Source organism: Dendropsophus ebraccatus, chromosome 5, assembly GCF_027789765.1.
Source record: "Dendropsophus ebraccatus isolate aDenEbr1 chromosome 5, aDenEbr1.pat, whole genome shotgun sequence".
In the NCBI taxonomy this organism is placed as follows: Eukaryota; Metazoa; Chordata; class Amphibia; order Anura; family Hylidae; genus Dendropsophus; species Dendropsophus ebraccatus.
In genome coordinates this window covers 19,747,581-19,769,966 of record NC_091458.1, presented here as the reverse complement: position 1 = coordinate 19,769,966, position 22,386 = coordinate 19,747,581, and the positions used below count along the sequence as shown (strand labels likewise).

Genomic DNA, 22,386 nt, shown 5'->3' with positions numbered 1-22,386 from the left:
ATGCACATTGCCCACAGTACAGGGTAAAGCTGCCTATCCCCCTGGTGCTAGAGGGCAATGGCACAAGCCGTTTACATTATGTGGTATGGGGTAGCAGATTGTTGGTGTGGCATGGGGGATCATTCTCTGTAGCCACATCTGCCATATGATATAACCTGGCACAGATCATTTTGCTCTGTACCCCGCTGCATATCCCCCGGGTACAGGTGATTGTGCTATTAGAGCAGCTGTAGGTATTTATCTCCCAATACCCTGGCACTGGTTCTCTATTCCCCTGGCACTGGTTCTCTATTCCCCTGGCACTGGTTCTCTATTCCCCTGGCACTGGCAGGTTACATGAGATGGTATAGACCCTGGCACTGGCAGGTTACATGACATTGTATAGACCCTGGCACAGTATTCCCCTGGCACAGCTGGCAGGTTACATGAGATGGTATAGACCCTGGCACTGGCAGGTTACATGCCTGGTATATACCCTGGCACAGTATTCCCCTGGCACTGGCATGTTACATGACATGGTATAGACCCTGGCACTGGCATGTTACATGACATGGTATAGACCCTGGCACTGGAAGGTTACATGACATGGTATAGACTCTGGCACAGTATTCCCTTGGCACTGGCAGGTTACATGCCTGGTATAGACCCTGGCAGGTTACATGCCTGGTATAGAGTAGACCCTGGCACTGGCAGGTTACATGCCTGGTATAGACCCTGGCACTGGCAGGTTACATGCCTGGTATAGACCCTGGCACAGTATTCCCCTGGCACTGGCATGTTTCATGACATGGTATAGACACTGGCACTGGCAGGTTATATGAGATGGTATATACCCTGGCACAGTATTCCCCTGGCACTGGCATGTTTCATGACATGGTATAGACCCTGGCACTGGCAGGTTATATGAGATGGTATATACCCTGGCACAGTATTCCCCTGGCACCGGCATGTTTCATGACATGGTATAGACCCTGGCACTGGCAGGTTATATGAGATGGTATAGACCCTGGCACAGTATTCCCCTGGCACTGGCAGGATACAAGCCTGGTACAGACCCTGACACAGTATTCCCCTGGCACTGGCAGGTTATATGAGATGGTATAGACCCTGGCACAGTATTCCCCTGGCACTGGCAGGATACACGCCTGGTACAGACCCTGACACAGTATTCCCCTGGCACTGGCAGGTTACATGGTACAGACCATGGCACAGTATTCCCCTGGCACTGGCAGGTTACATGGTACAGACCCTGGCACAACTGGCACAGGCTGCATCCTCAGCAGTCAGGAATCTCCCAGCAGGCTGTGCGGGCCCGCAGTCCGCCGTACACTGCAGCACAGCCCTGGAGGAGGAGCGGCTGCAGGGGAGCGGCTCGTCCATCCTCCTCCTCCCCCCGGTTTGTCTCCTCTCTCCCGGTCAGGCAGGTAGTAGTGAGCGCTGCAGGAGGATGACGGCCGCCGTGCTGCTCGTGGTCCTGGCCGCTCTGCCCGGTGCTCTGCCCCGCCTGGTGCACCCGGGGGAGGACGGCTTCTCCGAGTGTAACGGCTTCTTCCCGCACAGCAGCCCGCCCCAAGGCTTCAGCCACCCGGGCACCGTGAAGATCTGCCAGCGGTACCAGGGGGACAAGCACTATGCCACCCTGTACAGCACCGAGCACCGGAGCCCGCTCTACTCCGCCTACACCTACCGGGAGGACGCGGGGGCAGCCTGGGGAGGCTGGATGGTGGAGCCCCAGGTGAGACAATCGAGACCCTGAGGGGCGGCGGGGGGGGGGGGGGGGGGGGGGGGGGTATATATACAGAGAGAGACCCCTGCCCCTATATAAGGGGGAGACCCTGAGGAGGGAGGGGGGATAGGTGTGGGTATATATACAGAGAGAGACCCCTGCCCCTATATAAGGGGGAGACCCTGAGGAGGGAGGGGGGATAGGTGTGTGTATATATACAGAGAGAGACCCCTGCCCCTATAGAGGATGGAGACCCAGAGAGGGGGGATATATATATATATATACACACACATATATACAGAGACCCCTGCCCCTATGTCATGGGGAGACAATGGAAACCCTTATATATATATATATATATAGCAGCATTACACAGAGTGTCCCCTGCCCCTGTATAAAGGGGAGGCTATGAAGACCCTGCTATATATGACATCATGTGTATATATGTATACAGAGAGATGATGGAGAACCTGCTATATATGACATCATGTGCAACCTGCAGCATCACATAGGGCTGTGCCTGGCTTTAGAGATGGGGGGTATAATGTATATACTGGTGTGTATATATAGAGTGGACCCTTCCCCTATACAGTGGGTGCACAGGGGAGGCGGCTGATACATTGTTTCCAAACAAAGACATCACAATTGTATCCACAATCCTATACAGTGTATCCAAATTCCTATAGTGTATCCACAATCCTATACAGTGTATCCAAATCCTTATAGTGTATCCACAATCCTTTACAGCATATAGATCATGTTCACTCTATATTCTTATACTTTGTGTCCCTAATCTATACACTGCCCACAGTCTTCTACATTGTATTCTTCATTGTATTATTACACATCATATAAGAGTCCAGTTACTAAACCAGTTACCAATTTCTAAACTTCAACCCAGCTTTTCCCAGATCCAGAATGACATGAGATCAGCTTGCATGCAGCACTGTAGTCCTGCTTTTTCTGTGCTTATAGCATAGGCCAGGAACCAGGAAGAACAGGATGAACAGAGTGGAATTGTACTGAGCCTTTAATAGTAGGAGGGTACAGAGCTGTGTGCTGCATGGCCAGGTATACTGACCTGACTAGTCTTACACCCAGCCTGGAGAGATACAGTTCCCAAGGCAACTGTCTAATGATTGGCCCTTGCATAATACTTACTGGGCATCATATGGTAGCCTCAGCAGCTATCCCCCCAGTGGTAGCCTCATATGGGCACTGGGCATCATATGGTAGCCTCAGCAGCCTTACCCCCCAGTGGGCATTATATGGGCACTGGGCATCATATGGTAGCCTCAGCAGCTATCCCTCCAGTGGTAGCCTCATATGGGCAGTGGGCATCATATGGTAGCCTCAGCAGCTATCCCCCCCAGTGGTAGCCTCATATGGGCAGTGGGCATCATATGGTAGCCTCAGCAGCTACCCCCCCCCCCCAGTGGTAGCCTCATATGGGCACTGGGCATCATATGGTAGCCTCAGCAGCCTTACCCCCCAGTGGGCATCATATGGTAGCCTCAGCAGCTATCCCCCCCCAGTGGTAGCCTCATGGGCACTGGGCATCATATGGTAGCCTCAGCAGCTATCCCCCTCAGTGGTAGCCTCATATGGGCACTGGGCATCATATGGTAGCCTCAGCAGCTATCCCCCCCCAGTGGTAGCCTCATATGGGCACTGGGCATCATATGGTAGCCTCAGCAGCCTTACCCCCCAGTGGGCATTATATGGTAGCCTCAGTTCCATATAAGTGAATAGAGCTATGTTGCAATACCACACACAACCGGAGGACAGGGATGGCGCTGTTTCACAGTACTTTTCTATAGTATAGCTGGTGACCCTTTAGTACAGAACAGGCCTGTTCTAGTATTGACTACTTACTGTAACCCCTTTGCGGCCCCCCTTACCATGCCATTGTACAGCGGGGGTTTTTGCTGGTATCATGTCGCTGATCACTCCTTCCTCTCTCTATGTAATGTGCCTCCTGCCATAGATCATACAACCACTGATCTCAGAATACAATAATATATGAGGGATATAGCCCAGGTCTCCCCTATTTCTGGCTGTCCAGATGACAGCTCGGCTGAGCGCCTGCCATGACAGGCAGCATGTTGTGACAGGCAGGGAATAAATTCCTGACGGATCAGCTGAATAGAATTAAGTGCTTGTATCTGCTGTCACGGATTTGCCTGACGTCAGCTGTGAACAAGAGGCATTGTCACCACGCCTGCTGGCTGCCCGCCCGCCCGCCACTGCTGTCATTGTGTGACTGGTGAGGCAGCAGGCGTCAGCGGGTACTATGGCGCAGCTACACTCAGCGTGGCTCTCTGCCTTTGTGTGTCTCATAGAAATCCTGCAGGTTTATAGGCCGAGACAGGGTAGTCAGGTGTATGACCATAAGGCTGGGAATTCCTGAGGACAATATTCTGTGTAACATCATGGATGACTATTATGTGATCTCAATATTTATAGCAGCAATTCCAAAAATTGTGAGAATATTTATCATGTGTTCCCGTATTCACTGAAAAAAATAAATAAATATATGAATGAACAAGTCCTTAAAGGGGTAGTTCACAAAAAAATTATTTCAAATCAACTAGTGCCAGAAAAGTCCAGAGATTTGTACATGACTTCTATTAAAAAAATCTCCAGTCTTCCAGTACTTATCAGCTGCTGTATGTCCTGCAGGAAGTGGTGTATTCTTTCCAGTCTGACACAGTGCTCTCTGCTGCCACCTCTGTCCATGTCAGGAACTGTCCAGAGCAGCAGCAAATCCCCATAGAAAACTTTTCCTGCTCTGGACAGAGGTGGCCGCAGAGAGCACTGTGTCAGACTGAAAAGAAAACAACATTTCCCGCAGGACACACAGCAGCTGATAAGTACTGGAAGACTTGAGATTTTTTAATAGAAGTAAATTACAAATCTCTAGCACTTGCTGGGACCATGTGTTGTGCTGAATTTGGTGATTTTGGCAGGATGGTCTGACCAGCTAATGTATATAACGACAAGGATTGAGCATGTTGGATTTCAGCTGCCCTCTTCCCTTTGTCCTCAGGAAGATAAGCTGCCACCAGAAGTGTCCCGCAGTGACGTATCCATACTATTCCCTACACTAAGCATTCTCATGTGTGTGTGTGTATATGTATATATATATATATATATATATATATATATATATATATATATATGGTCCTCTTTAGCCAGGCCATGGTTCTACATTATATTACATCATATTACAGCTGCAAGCTCCGGCCTTCTGCAGGTCCTATAACCTGTTGGCATGATAGATATCTGTAATGCTGTCACTTTGTGTCTCTAAAGCCGCAGTCAGGTCAGGACTTGCACAGAAATGCACCATACTTGTGTGACAATGGCCTTAGGCCTGAGTATAGTATGGCTGCAGCTAAACTCTGACCTGACTGGTTCTGACAGCATCAAAGCACTTTATATTTTTATGCATTTTTTGTCTCTATTATGGCCACGGCCTGCCACCTCTGTCCATGTCAGGAAGTGTCCTGAGCAGGAGAGTTTTTCTATGGGGGATTTGCTGCTGCTCTGGGCAGTTTCTGACATGGACAGAGGTGGCAGCAGAGAGCACTGTGTCAGACTAGAAAGAATGCACCACTTCCTGCAGGACATACAGCGCTGATAAGTACTGAAAGACTGATGATTCTTTAATAAAAATTAAATTACACATCTCTTGCATTTTCCGACACCAGTTGATTTGAAAGAAGAAAAAAAAAAACCTAACTATAGGTACCCCTATCTCAGTTAGTTATCCCATATACACAGGATACGGGTTGCTGGGGGGTCTGACTGCTGGGACCCCCACCAATCCTAAGAAGGGAAATAATTATCCCTTCAATGAATGGTGGCCATCACTCAATTCATTGTCTATGGGGCCGCCATTTCCAAGCACAAAGAATAAATGGAGCGACAATATACACGCATGACCTCTGCTCTGACAGGTCCCTGTTCCCACGATTGTGGGGGGTCCTAGCAGTCAGACCCCTGAGGATAGGGGATGACATCTAATAGTGGGACAACTCCAACACAACAACAGCAGCAACAGCGCCACACCTGTCCACAGGTTGTGTGTGGTATTGCAGCTCGGCCCCATATACTTCAGTGTATCTGGATACATCCAGGTGCTCTCTTTGGAAGTCACCAGCCATGTTTCTGTAATCCTGGATATCCCTGTCAGCCTAGTGCCAGCCTTCTTCTCTGTGATCAGCCTACTTAGCTGAGATTAAGGATGTTTGGCAGCTGCTTGATTCTCGACTTGAAGGGACGAATATACTAAATGCAGATCGTTCACTACCAGGGCGCACTATATCCTCAGCAGATGCTATATAGAAGCAGGCGGTCTCCTTTAAGAGATCATAAGTCTGTTAGGAGAAGCCGCTCACGTGGCTGGTGCCCATGTCTGGCAGTACGCAGATAGCAGGCTCTTCTGCATGTTGTGGGGCTTGCCAGCATACTGATATGAATACCATGGATGGGCGTGCCCGCTGCCGCTCCTCGGCACTGCTTCATCGTGTTCCTGTTACAGAATGCAGTGATGCTTCAACCTGAGATCATTGTGTGATATATGACTTGTCCCAGATCTGTAGCTGCTGCAGGGAGCATCTGTACATCTGAGTCTTATGTTTTTAGATATTAAGCTGTATATTCTGTGTTGTAAGGGAAGTAGCTGGAGTTATTGTAGTTACACAGTCGTCTCTCCACCTCCTGCAAGCACGCCTCCTGTGATGATGACAGCTTGTGATGATGTCACTGCAGGGAGGGCTGTCAATCAAGTAGCAGGAGGCATGCTTGCAGCAGGGTGAGAGATAAATGCAGAGGGATGCCTCCATCTTCTTCAACTACATAAATCACAGAAAAAAAAAAACATATATATATATAACGCTTCGAGTCGGCTAGGTCCTGGCAGATCACTTTCACTACATACACACAGCGGTCTGAACGACCGCTACGTGTATGTAATTCTGCCGGCCGCTTAACCCCTTCAACTGACGCCCGGCTCCCGCTCTGTATACATTAACTGTCTAATCAGTGGCTGCGGCAGGGCAACACACTGATTGGCCGGGCGGGAGAGCAGTACGCCTGGACCCCGTGCAGCGAGGACAGGTAATGTATACAGAGCGGGAGACGGGCGGCAGCTGAAGGGGTTAAGCGGCCGGCAGAATTACATACACGTAGCGGTCTTTCAGACCGCTGTGTGTATGTGGTGAAAGTGACCTGCCAGGACCTAGCCGACTCGCAGCGCTATTAATGCTGCGAGTCGGTACGTGTGAAACTACCCTTAACTGGATCTGTGAAACTGGCTCAGTTGCCCCTAGCAACCAATCAGCTTCCACCTTTAATTTTCCAAAGAATCTGTGAGGAAAGAAAAGTGGAATCTGATTGGTTGCTAGGGGCAACTGAGCCAGTCTCACTTTACTCCATGTTTGATAAATCTCCCCCTTCATACCCCTGTTACACATACTGTCCACCTACTTTTGGACCTATATATATATATATATATATATATATATATCATACTACAGGACTCTAGGGACGGCTTGTACCGCCACACAGTACTTCATTCAACACCATAGTACGGATGTATTTGTCCCTAAAAGCATTGATTCTAGTGGAGTCTGAGGCCTATAGATACTATACTACAGCACCATACCGAATGGTTGTATAAAGCCATAGGTCATGACCTTTAACCCCAGTCACACCTATATAAACTTTACTTTGCAGGGTGACAGGTTACATCCATCTGGTGTTTATATCTTGTTCATATAATATAATGGCTACCTCTATATTAGTAGAGCTATAATAGCTGGGATGACCACATACCAAGCTCTGCTGCTCAGCAGTGTTACCTTAGCCATGCAGTCTACACCTCCGGGGCGTGCCGTGGCATCCGGCAGCGTATAATGGGCCGCATGGGATGGAAAGCTCTTTCTCTTTCATTAGGAGAATAGGGACGCTCCTCGCCTTTAGGGCTGCAGGAGCCACAGGGAAGAGTAACTTGTATATAACCACCTAGGAGGTTAGTCAGGTTTATACACAATAGAGGGTAGGGGATTTATTATGACTTTTAGGTCTTGAAGGGGTTATCCAAAATTAGAAGGAAAAAAAACAACACAGTTACTTTCTTGCAAACACAGTGCCACCCCTGTCCTCAGGTTGTGTGTGGTATTACAGTTCAACTCTAGTCACTTTAATGGAACTGGGGACAAGAGTGGTGCTGTTTCTCGAAGAAAGCGAACATGTTTTTCTAAGCCTGGATAACCCCTTCAAGGGAAAATGCAATGGAGAACCTGGCGTGTATAAATCCACCCCTAAATGAACAGGAAAAGCTACAGCCCTCAGGCCTAGGCAGCTGGTCTGCAGAACTGTGCTCAGAGGGGCCATTGTACAGTGCTACTCACACAATATATCCTGTATACATGGAGCTGCATTATATAGGAGGCCTCCAAGTTTTTTCTCTTCTCACACACGACAGAATTGGTTGTGAATTGATAAAGGACCATTCACACACCGAATGTGCTCTGTGTAATTTTGGGGGCCATGTTTCCTCTCCTCTTTTCTCCTCTTTCCATCTGGATGCACGCAGGACAATAGACCTGTTATAGGGATGAAAAAAATCATAATGCTAGGTTTTACATTAGGCTGTAAAGCGAGATGCTTTTCTTTACCCAGCCTCTTGTGCTGACATCTAGTGGTCGTTATAAATACTGCAGTATTTCATATTTTATATAGGCAGTCACAATAATAAAATAAAAAAAAATAAAAAAAAAAGTCAGTAACAAGTCACAAAAATATATATACGATTCTGTGTCTATTGTGCCTTTTGTTGAGACACAAGATGGTGCCAGCTTTATGTGTGCCAGGAACGACGGCTGTAGTGAGGGTGCGGCGCATACCTGGTAACCATACAGGGACTAGTACAAACAGAGGCGCCTCAGATTGTGCCCTGACCCATGTACATGCTTGTTGGCGAAGAGTAAATCAACAAAGGTTTCTATAAATGTTACTGTAGTAATGTTGTCCTTATATTGTGTGAGATAAGCGAACCAGAGTAGCTTTCCTCCATTAGTGGCTTTTTTGGACTACAGCGCCTCTCATGTCCAAGGGCCACAGCTGGTATTGCAGCTCAGCCCGTAACTGGGATTGAGTTGCAGTACCAGATGCCACCTTTGGACAAGAGTGGCGCTGTGGTCCATAAAACCTTTTCAAAAGTAATGTTTAAAGTCAGGGGAATGCTGGGAGTTGTAGTTTTTCGACAACAGGAGATTCTCATGCTCACAAATGCAAAACGGATTAAATAAATGGAGTGTGAACTTAGCCTAATTCTATATTTCCTTAGCTTGAAGTAGCCGGGTTTGGCTGACAAAAATTTTGACAAAATCTCTGGCAGTCAGATGTCTTTCTGACAAATGTCCCCAAGAACAAAAGGATCGGACAATTGAAATCCAACATGCCTGATTGTTCTCTTCTCTATCATCCCGCCATACACAGTAGACCAGGGATGGGGAACCTTCGGCCCTCCAGCTGTTGCAAAACTACAATTCCCATCATGCCTGGGCAGCCGAAGCTTTAGCTTCGGCTGCCCAGGCATGATGGGAATTGTAGTTTTGCAACAGCTGGAGGGCCGAAGGTTCCCCACCCCTGCAGTAGACGGTGGGTGCAGCTGCCGCATGTCTAATGTGTATGGGCTCTCTATATGTACAAGATTGCAGATGGTATATAGGGTGGCCTAATCGATTAGCAATCATCCCTAATGTCATTGTTGCAGCAGTTTTGGTGCCTGTATCGCAGCAGCTGTCCAATGTTTTCCCCAATCAATATCTAAGCTGCTGAATCATCATGTGAGATGTCCCTGATGACACCGGAGAATCAGTATTCCTCCATTCTAGAACATTTGCTAATGGCGGTAAATGGAGATCCATCAGTGTACTCTGCACCGCCTGGTTAGCGCGTCTCACTGCACATAGGGAAGCATTAGGAATGGTTGCTAAAGGCTCTTATTGACCGCGCTGTCACTCAGGAGAGCAGGGAAATGTCTGTGTCATGTATCAAGGTCAGAAGCTGAGGAGGAGAGCGAAAATCTGGTGTGGGGGGAGGGGGAAGACTACTTTATCTTCACCCATCATGTCAATGAGCACCATCCTCTATTAGAGAGAAGGCAAAAAACTGAGAGATAAGAAAGGATATTTTAGCTCTATCTATCTATCTATCTATCTATCTATCTCCTACACTATAAGGTACTATGCTGCAGGAACACCACATGATCGGCAGTTATCTGGCACAAGTGTTTTAATTCCTGCAGCGCCACCACAGGGGAAATGGAGTATTACATAATTCTAATTTAAATGATTAGGTCTGCGTCCTCCAGAATGGGAGATACACTTTACAGCCTTTCTGGGACAGATGAAGAGCCCAAATTGGGAACTCCGCTCTAATAATGCCAAAGTTAAAGTGTTAGTGTTACTTAAACTACAGACCTGATAAGTCTGATATGACTACTAGCTGTATGCAGAACTACCGTTCCCATCATGCTTTGGCAGTTGAGACATGATGGAAATTAAAGTTTTGCAACAACTGGAGGACTGAAGTTTTGACATCAGTTCTGTAGTTGTTTTTCATACATTTTCAAGCATTGGGCTAGTGCACCTTTCCTGACTTTTATGTTATGTTGCTTACATCATTTACATAAGTCATACATCTGGCATGTACTTACAGCAGTTTTTGTCTGATCTTTACAGGTGGACGATTCCAAGAGCAGCCTGGATGAAGTCAGCAAAGCATCTGAGGTGGCAGAACAGGTTCCTGGTCTGGGAACAAACCAAGCCCTAGAAGAAGACTATGCCTCATCGGATTACCAGCCTGGTCCACTCTACCATCGAGCTCCACCAACCCTCACCAGCTCAGTGCCATTGACCCCAGACTTCAAGGAGAAGTGGGCCTCAGATGTGGATCATTTGCTTAAGGAGAAGTTTTTGCCTCACTGTGGGAACGGAGAGAACCTTCATCTTCTGGCTGGAGCTGTCCCATCTGATACCAAAGTAAATGATAAGGTTGCTGTTCCGGAGTATATCTGGCTGGCGGCATGCTGTGACCTCCCTGACGCTTGGTCCTTAGCGGTTATTAAGAGAACTGGAGATATCGATGGACTAGAACAGGTCTCGGTGGAGGAGCTGGAGAACCAACTCTCTGGCGGTGTAAAGTTGTTTTCCGGCCCGTGCGGCAGTGGCGCTCTACACCCTGAACTGAGATCAACGTCTGAAGCTTCAACTCAGACTGAGGAGGAACCAGCGGAGCAGACCCCCGGAGCATTTTCTCGATTTTTCCAGTTTATTTTCTGTGTTGTATATGAAATTATTAAGAGTGTCCTGTGCTTGGTATGGTTCCTTGTCAAACAAGTCTGTAACATAATCTTTGGCCGGCTGTACTGGATCTGGACCGCGCTCACCACCTACATCTTCGCCCTGAGCAAAGTCTTGCTGAACATTCCTTGCGACGTCCTCCGTGTCTTTGCCAACATTCTTTGCGGCTTTGTACGAGTCCTCGACAATGCGTTATCAGTGGTCTGTCTCATACTTAGGCTGCCAACGAGATTCCTCTGTGACATGGCCAGCTTCCCGTATTATACTCTCTGCGCCATACCGGATGTCGGTATCGATATACTAAGCGGTGTCTGGGGGGTCTTCATGTTGGGCTTCTCGGCCGTGTTCGGTGCATTTGGGGGTTCGTTCTCAGTGGCCTCCTTTGCGGGGAGCAGTGTTTTCCAGAGGTTCATTGGACAGTCTGAGGGTTATGAAAATTGACCGGGCAACCCGAGTGCCGACCGATAGGTGTGCTCGCACTTTACCGCAAGTCATTTGGAATTCTTGTGGAATTTCTACAAAATTTCCATAATTTTTTATCCTGCTTATCTGCCTTTTTTTTTCCCCATCAGCCCATGAGAATTCAACTCCTTTAGATGCCATGGTAATGCTGGCTTCTCAGTAAATTTATATAGAATCGAGCAAATGGCGTTCAGTCTGATATATTTTTTTTTTTATTGTGGCGGGGTTGAGTAAGTGCTTTATCGCTCGGAAAAAAATTTAAAATTGGGCAAATTTTTTTAGGATGATTTGGCTATGTAGATGGAGAACGCAGGTAGATGGTGTTCCAGGCAGTGATGTAAAATAATGAGAATCTTTGGTAGGAGAGCAGACCAGTGTAAATTATAAGGTGTATATGGTGTTTTTTTTTTTTTTTGTTTTTTTTTTAAAGGATTGTTACAAAATTACTACTTTATGGTACAAGGAAAACTATTGATTTATACTACAACATAGCGGTCTCTTTGGTGAAAGCTTTCACTGTAGGTGAACAGCCGGGGATCAAGTCACTGCATGCTGAAGGGGTAATTTTTTTTTTCTTTTTCCCCTAAATTCAAACAAATTTTTAATTGATTTTGTTTGAACACAATTAAAATTTGGGGAACATTTTATTCTAACCATCACATTATTTTTTGTTTTGTGTTTTAGATGTACAGTTTTTGGAATAGGGTCATAAAATGTGCCACCATATGGTCTCTCTAGTGTGTGGTATTCTCTAGGGGGGGGGTATTCTCTCCTAGAAGATAAGCCACTAGAAGCAGTGTCTTTGAAATATGGCACCTAATGGTATTCTTCTGTGTGAATAAGTAGAAATCTGTCGACACCGCATTATGGTGGTAGGAGCCGTAATATTCCCATGTTGGCCTGATCCTTCAATGGTGGGAGAACCCCAAACTACAGCCGGATGATCTGCCAATTCTTTCTGACCAATACAGTTTATACATGTGACATTAACGTAGTGGGAAATTTCAACACAATGGGGGAGATTTATCAAACATGGTGTAAAGTTAAACTGGCTCAGTTGCCCCTAGCAACCAATCAGATTCCACCTTTCATTTTCCAAAGAGTCTGTGAGGAATGAAAAGTGGAATCTGATTGGTTGCTAGGGGCAACTGAGCCAGTTTAACTTTACACCATGTTTGATAAATCTCCCCCAATAGATGTAGAATAATGTTGGGTTGAAATTTTTGAGTTTGAATTCAAATTAAGTGATCGTCACCACTATGATCAATTAAGTTTTCGTTTTTTTTTAACCGGAAGTTAGATATTGTCTTTAAATCCAAAGAATACCATATGTTTTTGTGGATTATAATTAATCTAACACTAAAATCAGGATAAATACGGAATGATTTTTGGTCGATGCTTATATGACCGCTTTATGGCAGTTGTCCGGTTTTTATATCCGGCCTTCTTTGGGCATCTTGTGCCAACTATTAACGTGCCGTTCTGTATCTCTATTATTTTCTATGGATTTCCATTAATATACTATCAGTATTATTTGACAAAAAAACAAAATGACTAAATTTTAAATTTAGAAACCAGCGTTTTGCTCTGTTGAGAATCTGAAAGCTCCTGCATTTTACGTCTCGCGTTAAGCTCGTATTATTTATTTCTGACTTTGTTCTGTTTGCACTGAAAGAAAAATGTCCTGTTGAATTCAGGAAAATGGCGTTCATTATTCCTGAGGAACAAAAAAAGGGAATTTTTTTTAACAACCTGTTGAGAAATAAACATATAAAATGTAATGTGTCTTTATATGATTTTGAGCTTCCTCTATGTTTATGCGCAGTCTTTGGTAAAACAGTCCATTAGGGTCATCAGACCCAGGGTTGTGATGGGACGTACATCCATAATACACATACAAAGCGCCTCTTTATTAAGAAAAACAAAACTGCTGTTTTCCAGAACCAGCGCCACAACTGGTCGCATGTGGTATTGCAGATGAGCTGGTATTGAAGTGAATTGAGCCATGCTGCAATATCACACACAGCATTTGTAGGGGGGTAGGAGTAGTACAGTATGAAACATGATGGACAAAACAGGAGATATGAAGGATAGTAGTAGTGGTACAGTATAGAACATGATGGACAAGACAGGAGATGTGCGGCTGGGTAGTAGTACAGTATAGAACATGGATAAGGCAGGAGATGTGCGGCCGTGTAGGGTTGTAGCAATACAGTATGGAACATGATGGACAAGACAGGAGATGTGTAGGGTTGTAGTAGTAGTACAGTATTGAACATGATGGACTAGACAGGAGATGTGCTGCTGTGTAGGGTGGTAGTAGTACAGTTTAGGACATGATAGATAAGGTAGGAGATGTGTGGTTGTGTAGGGTAGTAGTAATAGTAGTACAGTATAGGAGATGATGGAATAGACAAGAGATGTGCTCCTGTGTAGGGTAGTAGTAGTAGTAGTACAGTATAGGACATGATAGATAAGGCAGGAGATATGTGGTTGTGTAGTAGTAGTAGTACATTATGGAACATGGACTAGACAGGAGATGTGCGGCTGTGTAGGGTAGTAGTAGTAGTACAGTATAGAACATGATGGATAAGGCTCGAGATGTACGGATGTGTAGGGTAGTAGTAGTACAGTATAGTACATGATGGATAAGGCAGGAGATGTGCGGCTGTGTGGTAGTAGTACAGTATAGTACATGATGGATAAGGCAGGAGATGTGCGGTGTGTAGTAGTAGTAGTACAGTATAGGACAAGATGGATAAGGCAGGAGATATGCAGCTGTGTAGGATAGTAGTAGTAGTAGTAGTAGTACAGTATAGGACAAGATGGATAAGGCAGGAGATATGCAGCTGTGTAGGATAGTAGTAGTAGTAGTACAGTATAGGACAAGATGGATAAGGCAGCAGATGTGCGGCTGTGTAGGGTAGTAGTACAGTATAGGACAAGATGGATAAGGCAGGAGATGTGCGGCTGTGTAGGGTAGTAGTACAGTATAGCACATGATGGATAAGGCAGGAGGTATGCAGCTGTGTAGGATAGTAGTAGTAGTAGTACAGTATAGGACAAGATGGATAGGGCAGGAGATGTGCGGCTGTTTAAGGCTAGCATAGTAGCCCTAGTAGGAATATGAGCGCTTCATAGAGCAGTGCTACTCTTCAGAGGAAGATTATAGGTCATTGTCCCATTAGTCCCTGAGGATGCTGTTTTTATTGCGGTGAAACACGTTGAGGGACACTGCTAAACCTTGTAATGCAGCAGAGGGCAAATATGTAGGTGGGGGCAGGAATCTGTAAATCCACAAGAAATATAGATAGACACCACCAGTGTGTCTTATTTTTATTTATAGTTACTTTTTTCAATTGAGGGTAACTAGTTGCCTTATTGGCAAATTGCTCTATAGAGGAGTAACCCCCTTTTTTAGAATTTGATAGAGACCTTTAAAATTGTATGCATATTTCCCCTTTATTGAGAGGGCTCCACAACTGAAAAATACATAAAATACTTTTTCTTTTAAAACAACTGGTTTCAGAAAGTTATATAAATTTGTCTTCCCATACTTATTAGCTGCTGTATGTCCTGCACCTAGGAAGTGATGTATTCTCTCCAGTCTGACACAGTGCTCTCTGCTGCCACCTCTGTCCATGTCAGGAACTGTCCAGAACAGGAGCAAATCCTCATAGAAAACCTCTCCTGCTCTGGACTGTTCCTGTCTCAGCCACAGATGTCAGCAGAGAGCACTGTGTCAGACTGGGATGAAAACATCATTTCCTGCAGGACATACAGCAGCTGATAAGTAGAGATTTGAGATTTTTAAATAGAAGTAAATCATAAATCTATATAACTTTCTGAAACCAGTTGATTTGAAAGAAAAAGATTGTCACTGGATAACTCCTTAACTAGTGAGGTCATCAGAACTCGCCATTTATTATAGTAACACCTGAAAATTCTAACCATTATAATAATGATATATTTGGGCCTATATTTTCTTACGATGTATGAACCATGATAAGTATTATGGATTGTGTCCTTAAAGGGGTATTCCACCTATATTTGTCTTCTGGTTTATGTTATGAATGATCATCTGAGGTAAACTGAGCCCCACGCTAAACTTGAGGCCTTAATGCTACATAGAGCTTCCGAACCCTTTCGACACTGCTCAGAGACTGAGTTGTCCTAAAGAGGTGTTCCCCTTTAATTCCTGATTTCTAAGTTCTTAGTATCATGCCAACCCCAGCATTAAATGTGTGTAAGGGTAACCTATTACATGTATATTACAATCCCCTGTGTATTATATGGAGGAAAATGGCGCACGTTGGGGAGATTTATCAAACATGGTGTAAAGTGAAACTGTCTCAGTTGCCCCTAGCAACCAATCAGATTCCACCTTTCATTTTTCAAATAGTCTGAGAGGAATGAGAAGTGGAATCTGATTGGTTGCTAGGGGCAACTGGGCTAGATTCACTTTACACCGTGTCTCATAAATCTCCCCCCTAATGTTTTCTTTTATGTAGTTGTTTGTAGCCTACATGATTTGTCAGATCTCGTGTTATTTATGGGGGAAATATTGGGGTGGTGGTCTGTGTTACTGTTACCAAGGGTCTTTTTTATTGGGTCCACGTGATGGCGCCATATTAGACGTGTGTCATTGGTTTGTCTGGACCGGTTTTGTTAGGCCGAGCTGAGTATGTGCTGTGGAGATTGGACCTGCCTGACTTGGCGTTTGCCATATACCACAAGATCTAGGCGCCAAGAAAAGATTGTAGAATCACGATTGTAAATAATTTGTAAAATTTACCATTTTGGACTATTATAATTTTTTTTATATATATAGTTTTTTTTTTTCTTTTTTATGTTTTTCCCAAATGGGTTTGGGATTATCGATGGTCCTCTCCTCTTGCAGCGGTGATGCCTCTAAGCGACACCAAAAGACACCAGTGTATACTAGAATCTAATGCTTGCAGATTAGTCCCACAAAATGGCCGCCTCCATAGCATCATCAGTAAACCAGAGTACAAAATGGCTTAAGTGGTCGATGGGTGAGCAGAACATCTTCAGCTTTTGCAGCATTGACCTTAGTGTTGTGAGAGCTGCTAAGCAACAGGATAACCTTTACCGTTCGGTCTAGGAAGGAACAATGGTGCGAGGGCGAAACGCATTACCATCCATGCTGCACAGCAATAACATACAGACTACTTACAGCTGACCAGTGTGCTTGTGCCCCCCTCGTGGAATCTGTCATGTGACCATTTACCATGTCCTGTATGTAAAATATGTTCACGTTCGTACTTTTTTTTTTTTTTTTCTTCACATGTATGGTTACAAGGAAATAAAGTAACTTAAGACGTCAATTTTCTGGTTTGCATTCTGTTATTGAAGTGGGTGGAAGTATGGCTGCTTAAAGGGAGTTGTTTGTAAGGCCTCATTCACTTTTGATGTTGTATAAAAGAGATGAACCGTTAATCCCATCTTTCTGGGCTTACATGATTGATGGCCTATCTACAGTAAAAGTCTTCAATCTCTGATCAGTGCCGATCAGCTGCTCAGAGCCTCTCATCATCCATTGTGTAGTGGTAGTGCTGGGTAACTGCAACTCGGCTCCTATTCAATCTCATGGGAAATGGCTGCAATTACCAGACGCCACCACTATACAATGAATGGCGCAGGGCTCCTGTATAGTGCAGGGTGCCCAATAGCTCATTTAAAGGGGTACGGCTGGGTTCACACTATGGGGGAGATTTATCAAACATGGTGTAAAATGAAACTGGCTCAGTTGCCCCTAGCAACCAATCAGATTCCACCTTTCATACCTCACATACTCTTTGGAAAATGAAAGGTGGAATCTGATTGGTTGCTAGGGGCAACTGAGCCAGTTTCACTTTACACCATGTTTGATAAATCTCCCCCTAAGTTTTTGCAGACGGTTCTTTCACCCGTTTTATCGAAAAAGCCTTATGCAAAAGAAAATAAAAAATGGATTTGTGTGTATCCGTTTTTCATTGACCTCCATTATAAAAGAACAGATCAAAGCGCATGTTTTTTTTAATATACACAAAAAACGTGGTAGACTGTTTTTTTTTCATCCGTTTTTGCAAAACACAGATGGAAAAAGAGATGCATTTGTGTTCATCCATTTTGATCCGTTTTTCCATTGACTACCATTAGAAAAAAACGCATCAAAGTGCATCTGTTTTTTCACCACGTCTTTGTGTATGTTTAAAAAAAAAAAGGATGCGTTTTGATCCGTCCTTGGTAAAACGGATGCACACAAATGCATCCTTTTTTACATCTGGTTTTTGTAAAAACGACTGCAAAAATGCAATGTGAACCCAGCCTTATCCTATGCTTTTGATGCCTAGCTGTTGTGTAGGGGTCTTATAGCCGGGACCTCACTGTCTCTCAGTGTAGTAAATCAGTGTCCAATCCCCACTGCCCATTTTGCACATGTCCAGCACGGCAAAGACGTCAGAGCTCAGTAAAGGATACATAACGGCCCCTGTGAGGAGTAATTTTGCAAATAATTTTGATACAGATGTAGTTATTTGATGTATTCCATTCACATACAGAGATGGGGTTAAAATGTTGCTTGTTGCCATTGGAAACAAACCAGGCCTTGTTTATCAGGAGTAAACCTGTCCTTGTTGCTCATGGCAACCAATCCCAGCTCAGTTTGTATTTCTTGAACTTCTCTGATAAAATGAAAGCTGAGCTCTGGTTGCTATAGGCAACAAGGACAGGTTTACTCTTAGTTGTGAAAAAGGAGGCCTACTGTGTTTCCAATGGCGATGAACAAGGACAAACCTGTTCATGTGAATAGGCCCTTAATGGGTAAGGGTCCCTGCTTTGGTTTTAACAATGTCTTTTCAAAATTAGTAAATTGAATGAAGTGTATAACAAGGATGAAAGGGGTACTCCATCCGGGACCCCTTTTACAGCAATGTCTGCAGAGCCAATATGCACGACAATTTTTCATTTGCAGAACATACCAAAGAAGTCAATGGATCCATGAAAAATACAGATGGCATACTGATTACTTTCCATATTTAGGGATCTGGTACAGACAGACACATCAGCATTTTTGCAGTCCACAAAGCTATGGCATGTAAAGGAGGCCTAAGATTGGATTCCCTATTGCATAGTTGCGAACAGTCACTGTTTTGCCGGGACTGTCCCGATTCTGAGGAGACAGCCCCGGCAAAACCAAGTCCCGGGAAGCTCGCCCCTGTCGCGGTAAGCCCCGCCCCCTTCCAGCTGTCATTCATGCAGAGCAGGGAGAGGAGTCCCTGGGGGACTAGAGGAACCATACTGATGAGGTAAGTATAGCTCTTTTTTTTTAAATACAGATGAAGGGAAAAGAGGATGCTGAAGGGGGTACTGGTATGATGATGAAGGGACAGGAGGAGGATGAAGGGGGAAGTAGTATGATGATGGAGGGGCAGGAGGATGAAAGGTGTAGAACTATGATGATGGAAGGCAGGAGGATGAAGGGGGTAGTAGTATGATGATGGAGGGGCAAGGAGGATGAAGGGGGTAGTAGTATGATGGTGGAGGAGCAGTAAGATGAAGGGGTAGTAGTATGATGATATGGGGTGCAGCTGCATCATATGGATACAAACTACCAGTATATACAGTCAGTCGGTAGATTGCTATCTCTGAGTCTCAGCCTGCTCTGAGTGGGGTAATATACTTAGGACCTGATACTGGGCTGTGTAATATACTGGGGACCTGAAACTGGGGTGTGTAATATACTGGGGACCTGAAACTGGGGTGTGTAATATACTGGGGACCTAATACTGGGGTGTGTAATGCTCCTTTTGTGTTGTTCTGACTGTAAATTCTAACTGGAAAATGTTGAACTCACTCCCATAATAGGCCACACCCCACCAAGACCACACCTGCAATAAGCCACATGCCTTTTTAACGCTAAAGTGTCCCTGGAAAAAAATTTCAAATGTTGGCAACTATGCTATTGGTGCAGCAGGGCCTAGACCAACGCGTTGCGGGTGACCTGATCTCATGGCTGTCATTTCAGGTCATCAGATTTACCAACATTTTGGACTGTTTTTTGGTACTTTTGTTTCAGTCAGCATATCCACATCTTACCTACTGGCAGTCTATGGCCATTATACCTCCATGGGCACAGAACCACCTGTGTAGGACGACATTCTAACGCTGGATCACAATTTAAAGGGGCGCTCCAGACCAGTAATATGGCATGGGGTGCTCTCTAATCCGAACAGTGCACTCGCCCATTGCATGACTTGTAAAACCCACCCCTGTGGCACTGCCCATGCTATGCCACGTTATCCGGTAAAACTGATGCTGGACCCGTATTCTTCTGCGTTGGGTAGATCTCCAGCTTTGGGGGCCGAGGATCGGCTTTAATCTCTTTAATTATAATTGTAGCCGGGCCTGAGCTCATCAAGCAGATTATTAGATTACATTACAAGCGGTAATTTGTTCCAGTGTGTGGGGTATTTCTATAATAGGATTCCCATGACTTTTATCGGAGGCTCCCGCTCACAACGCTCTATTCATTCCATCGAATTTGGTCAGATCCTTACATTTCTGGTATAGGAGACATAAGTGCCTGAAAATCAATGCAATAATATATGGAGAAGGAAACATCCCCAGGTCATTCATATCCCATACATAATGGACTGAGGGGGTCATACACCCGCCTCACCATGATCCAACTTATGTATGATCTATAGCAGTGATTTTCAACCAGTGTGCCGTGGCACACTAGTGTGCCGCGACACATGGTCGGGTGTGCCGCGGGGAAAGTTCCCCAAACTATGGTGCCCCTGCTGATCGCTCCGCTGCTGCTGGCCGCCTCACCTACTGTCCGCCTGTAGCGCCCGGACGTGCTCCGGGCCCTATGGGCGTCCAGTAGGTGAGGCGGACAGCAGCGGCGACCATCTCAGAGGAGGTGAGGAGGAAGGGGGGGGGGGAGAAACCTGGAGATGGGGGAGAGAAACAGGAGAAAACAATGGGGGAGAGAAACCTGGGGATGGGGGAGAGAAACAGCGGAGAGAAGTTTGGTGGAGAAAAGCAGGGGGGAGAGAAGCACAGGAGAGAAGCATGGGGGAGAGAAGCACAGGAGAGAGAAGCACAGGAGAGAAGCACAGGAGAGAAGCAGGGGGGAGAAGTATGGTGGAGAGAAGCAGGGGGAGAGAAGTATGGTGGAGAGAAGTATGGGGGAGACAAGCACAGGAGAGAAGCAGGGGGGGAGAAGTATGGTGGAGAGAAGCACAGGAGAGAAGTAGGGGGGAGAAATATGGTGGAGAGAAGCAGGGGGGAGAAGTATGGTGGAGAGAAGCATGGGGGAGAGAAGCATGGTGGAGAAAAGCACAGGGGGGAGAAGAAAACAGGCCCAGGTTTCACACTGAGTGAGTATAAATACATTTAGAATCTGTATTATTAACTATATGTATAATATGTACTGTTTTAGTGTCATTTTGTGCCATTTTGGTTGGTGGTGTGCCCCGGGATTTTTTAAGTATAAAAAGTGTGCCGCGGCTCAAAAAAGGTTGAAAATCACTGATCTATAGAACACTACAACCCCCAACATCACCTGACCACTGGTTATCACTATAGTAGAATTCCATAATACGTAGAACATTACAACTCCTGACATGATCACAATACAAGTCTATTATACTCTTTACATAGCACACTACAACCCCCAGCATGACCCAACCCATGACCATAATACAATTATATAGTCTAAACTTCAATGTCCAACAATGTCGCCATAATACAATTGTTGTATACTCTATACATAGAACAACAGGACACTAATCATAATACAGTCCGATTCTCTACAATCCTCAAGAATTAACTGGAGTATGGCGATATTATAAGGGCACTGCATATAATGTGTATGTTGTGCACAGTATGGCAGTATTATAAGGGCACTGCATATAATTTGTATGTTGTGCACAGTATAGCAGTATTATAAGGGCACTGCATATAATTTGTATGTTGTGCACAGTATGGCAGTATTATAAGGGCACTGCATATAATTTGTATGTTGTGCACAGTATGGCAGTATTATAAGGGCACTGTAGAATATTCTTATGTGCACTATGTGGTGGTATAATAAGTGCAATGCATAGCATTCCTATACTATGCACTATGTGGTGGTATTAGAGATGAGTGATTGTCCTGTAAGTTTAGGTTCACAGCCCATCTTCTCCAGCTACCGGGATTAAAATGTCAAGCGTTCAGGGTTTTGTGAACCCAAACTTACTGGAAATTCACATATTTTTATGTTTTGTACTATATGGCGGTATTTTACTGCACAGCATTCCTATATTATGTACTGAATGGCAATATGATAAGTGCACTGCATGGCATTCTTATCTTGTGCAATCTACAACAGTGTTATAGGTGCACTGCCTAGCATTCTCATGTTGTGCACTATATGGCAATATTATAAGTAAATCGCATAGCATAATTATATTGTACACTATGTGCATAGCATTCCTACATTGTGCACTATATGGCAGCATTATAAGTGCACTGCACAGCGTTCTCAAGTTGTGCACTATATGGCAGCATTATAAGTAAACTGCCTAGCATTCTTATGTTGTACACTATGTGGTGGTATTATAAGTGCACTGCATAGCATTCCTATATTTTGTACTATAGAGTAGCATTATAAGTGTACTGCATAGCATTCCTATATTGTGCACTATGTGGCAGCATTATAAGTACACTGCATAGCACTCTCATGTTGTACACTATATGGCAGCATTATAAGTGTACTGCATAGCACTCTCATGTTGTACACTATATGGCAGCATTATAAGTACACTG

The 22,386-nt window shown here is 44.9% G+C and overlaps 1 protein-coding gene across 1 annotated transcript; it reads left to right on the top strand.

Annotated features, from left to right (window-relative positions):
• The first annotated feature begins 1,364 nt into the window (after positions 1-1,364).
• ENDOD1 (endonuclease domain containing 1) lies at positions 1,365-12,622 on the top strand. Its single transcript, XM_069971973.1, has 2 exons — positions 1,365-1,735; positions 10,483-12,622. The coding sequence occupies exons 1-2, from the start codon at positions 1,448-1,450 to the stop codon at positions 11,542-11,544; spliced, it is 1,350 nt and encodes a 449-aa protein (XP_069828074.1). The 5' UTR covers positions 1,365-1,447; the 3' UTR covers positions 11,545-12,622.
• Positions 12,623-22,386: the final 9,764 nt, after the last annotated feature.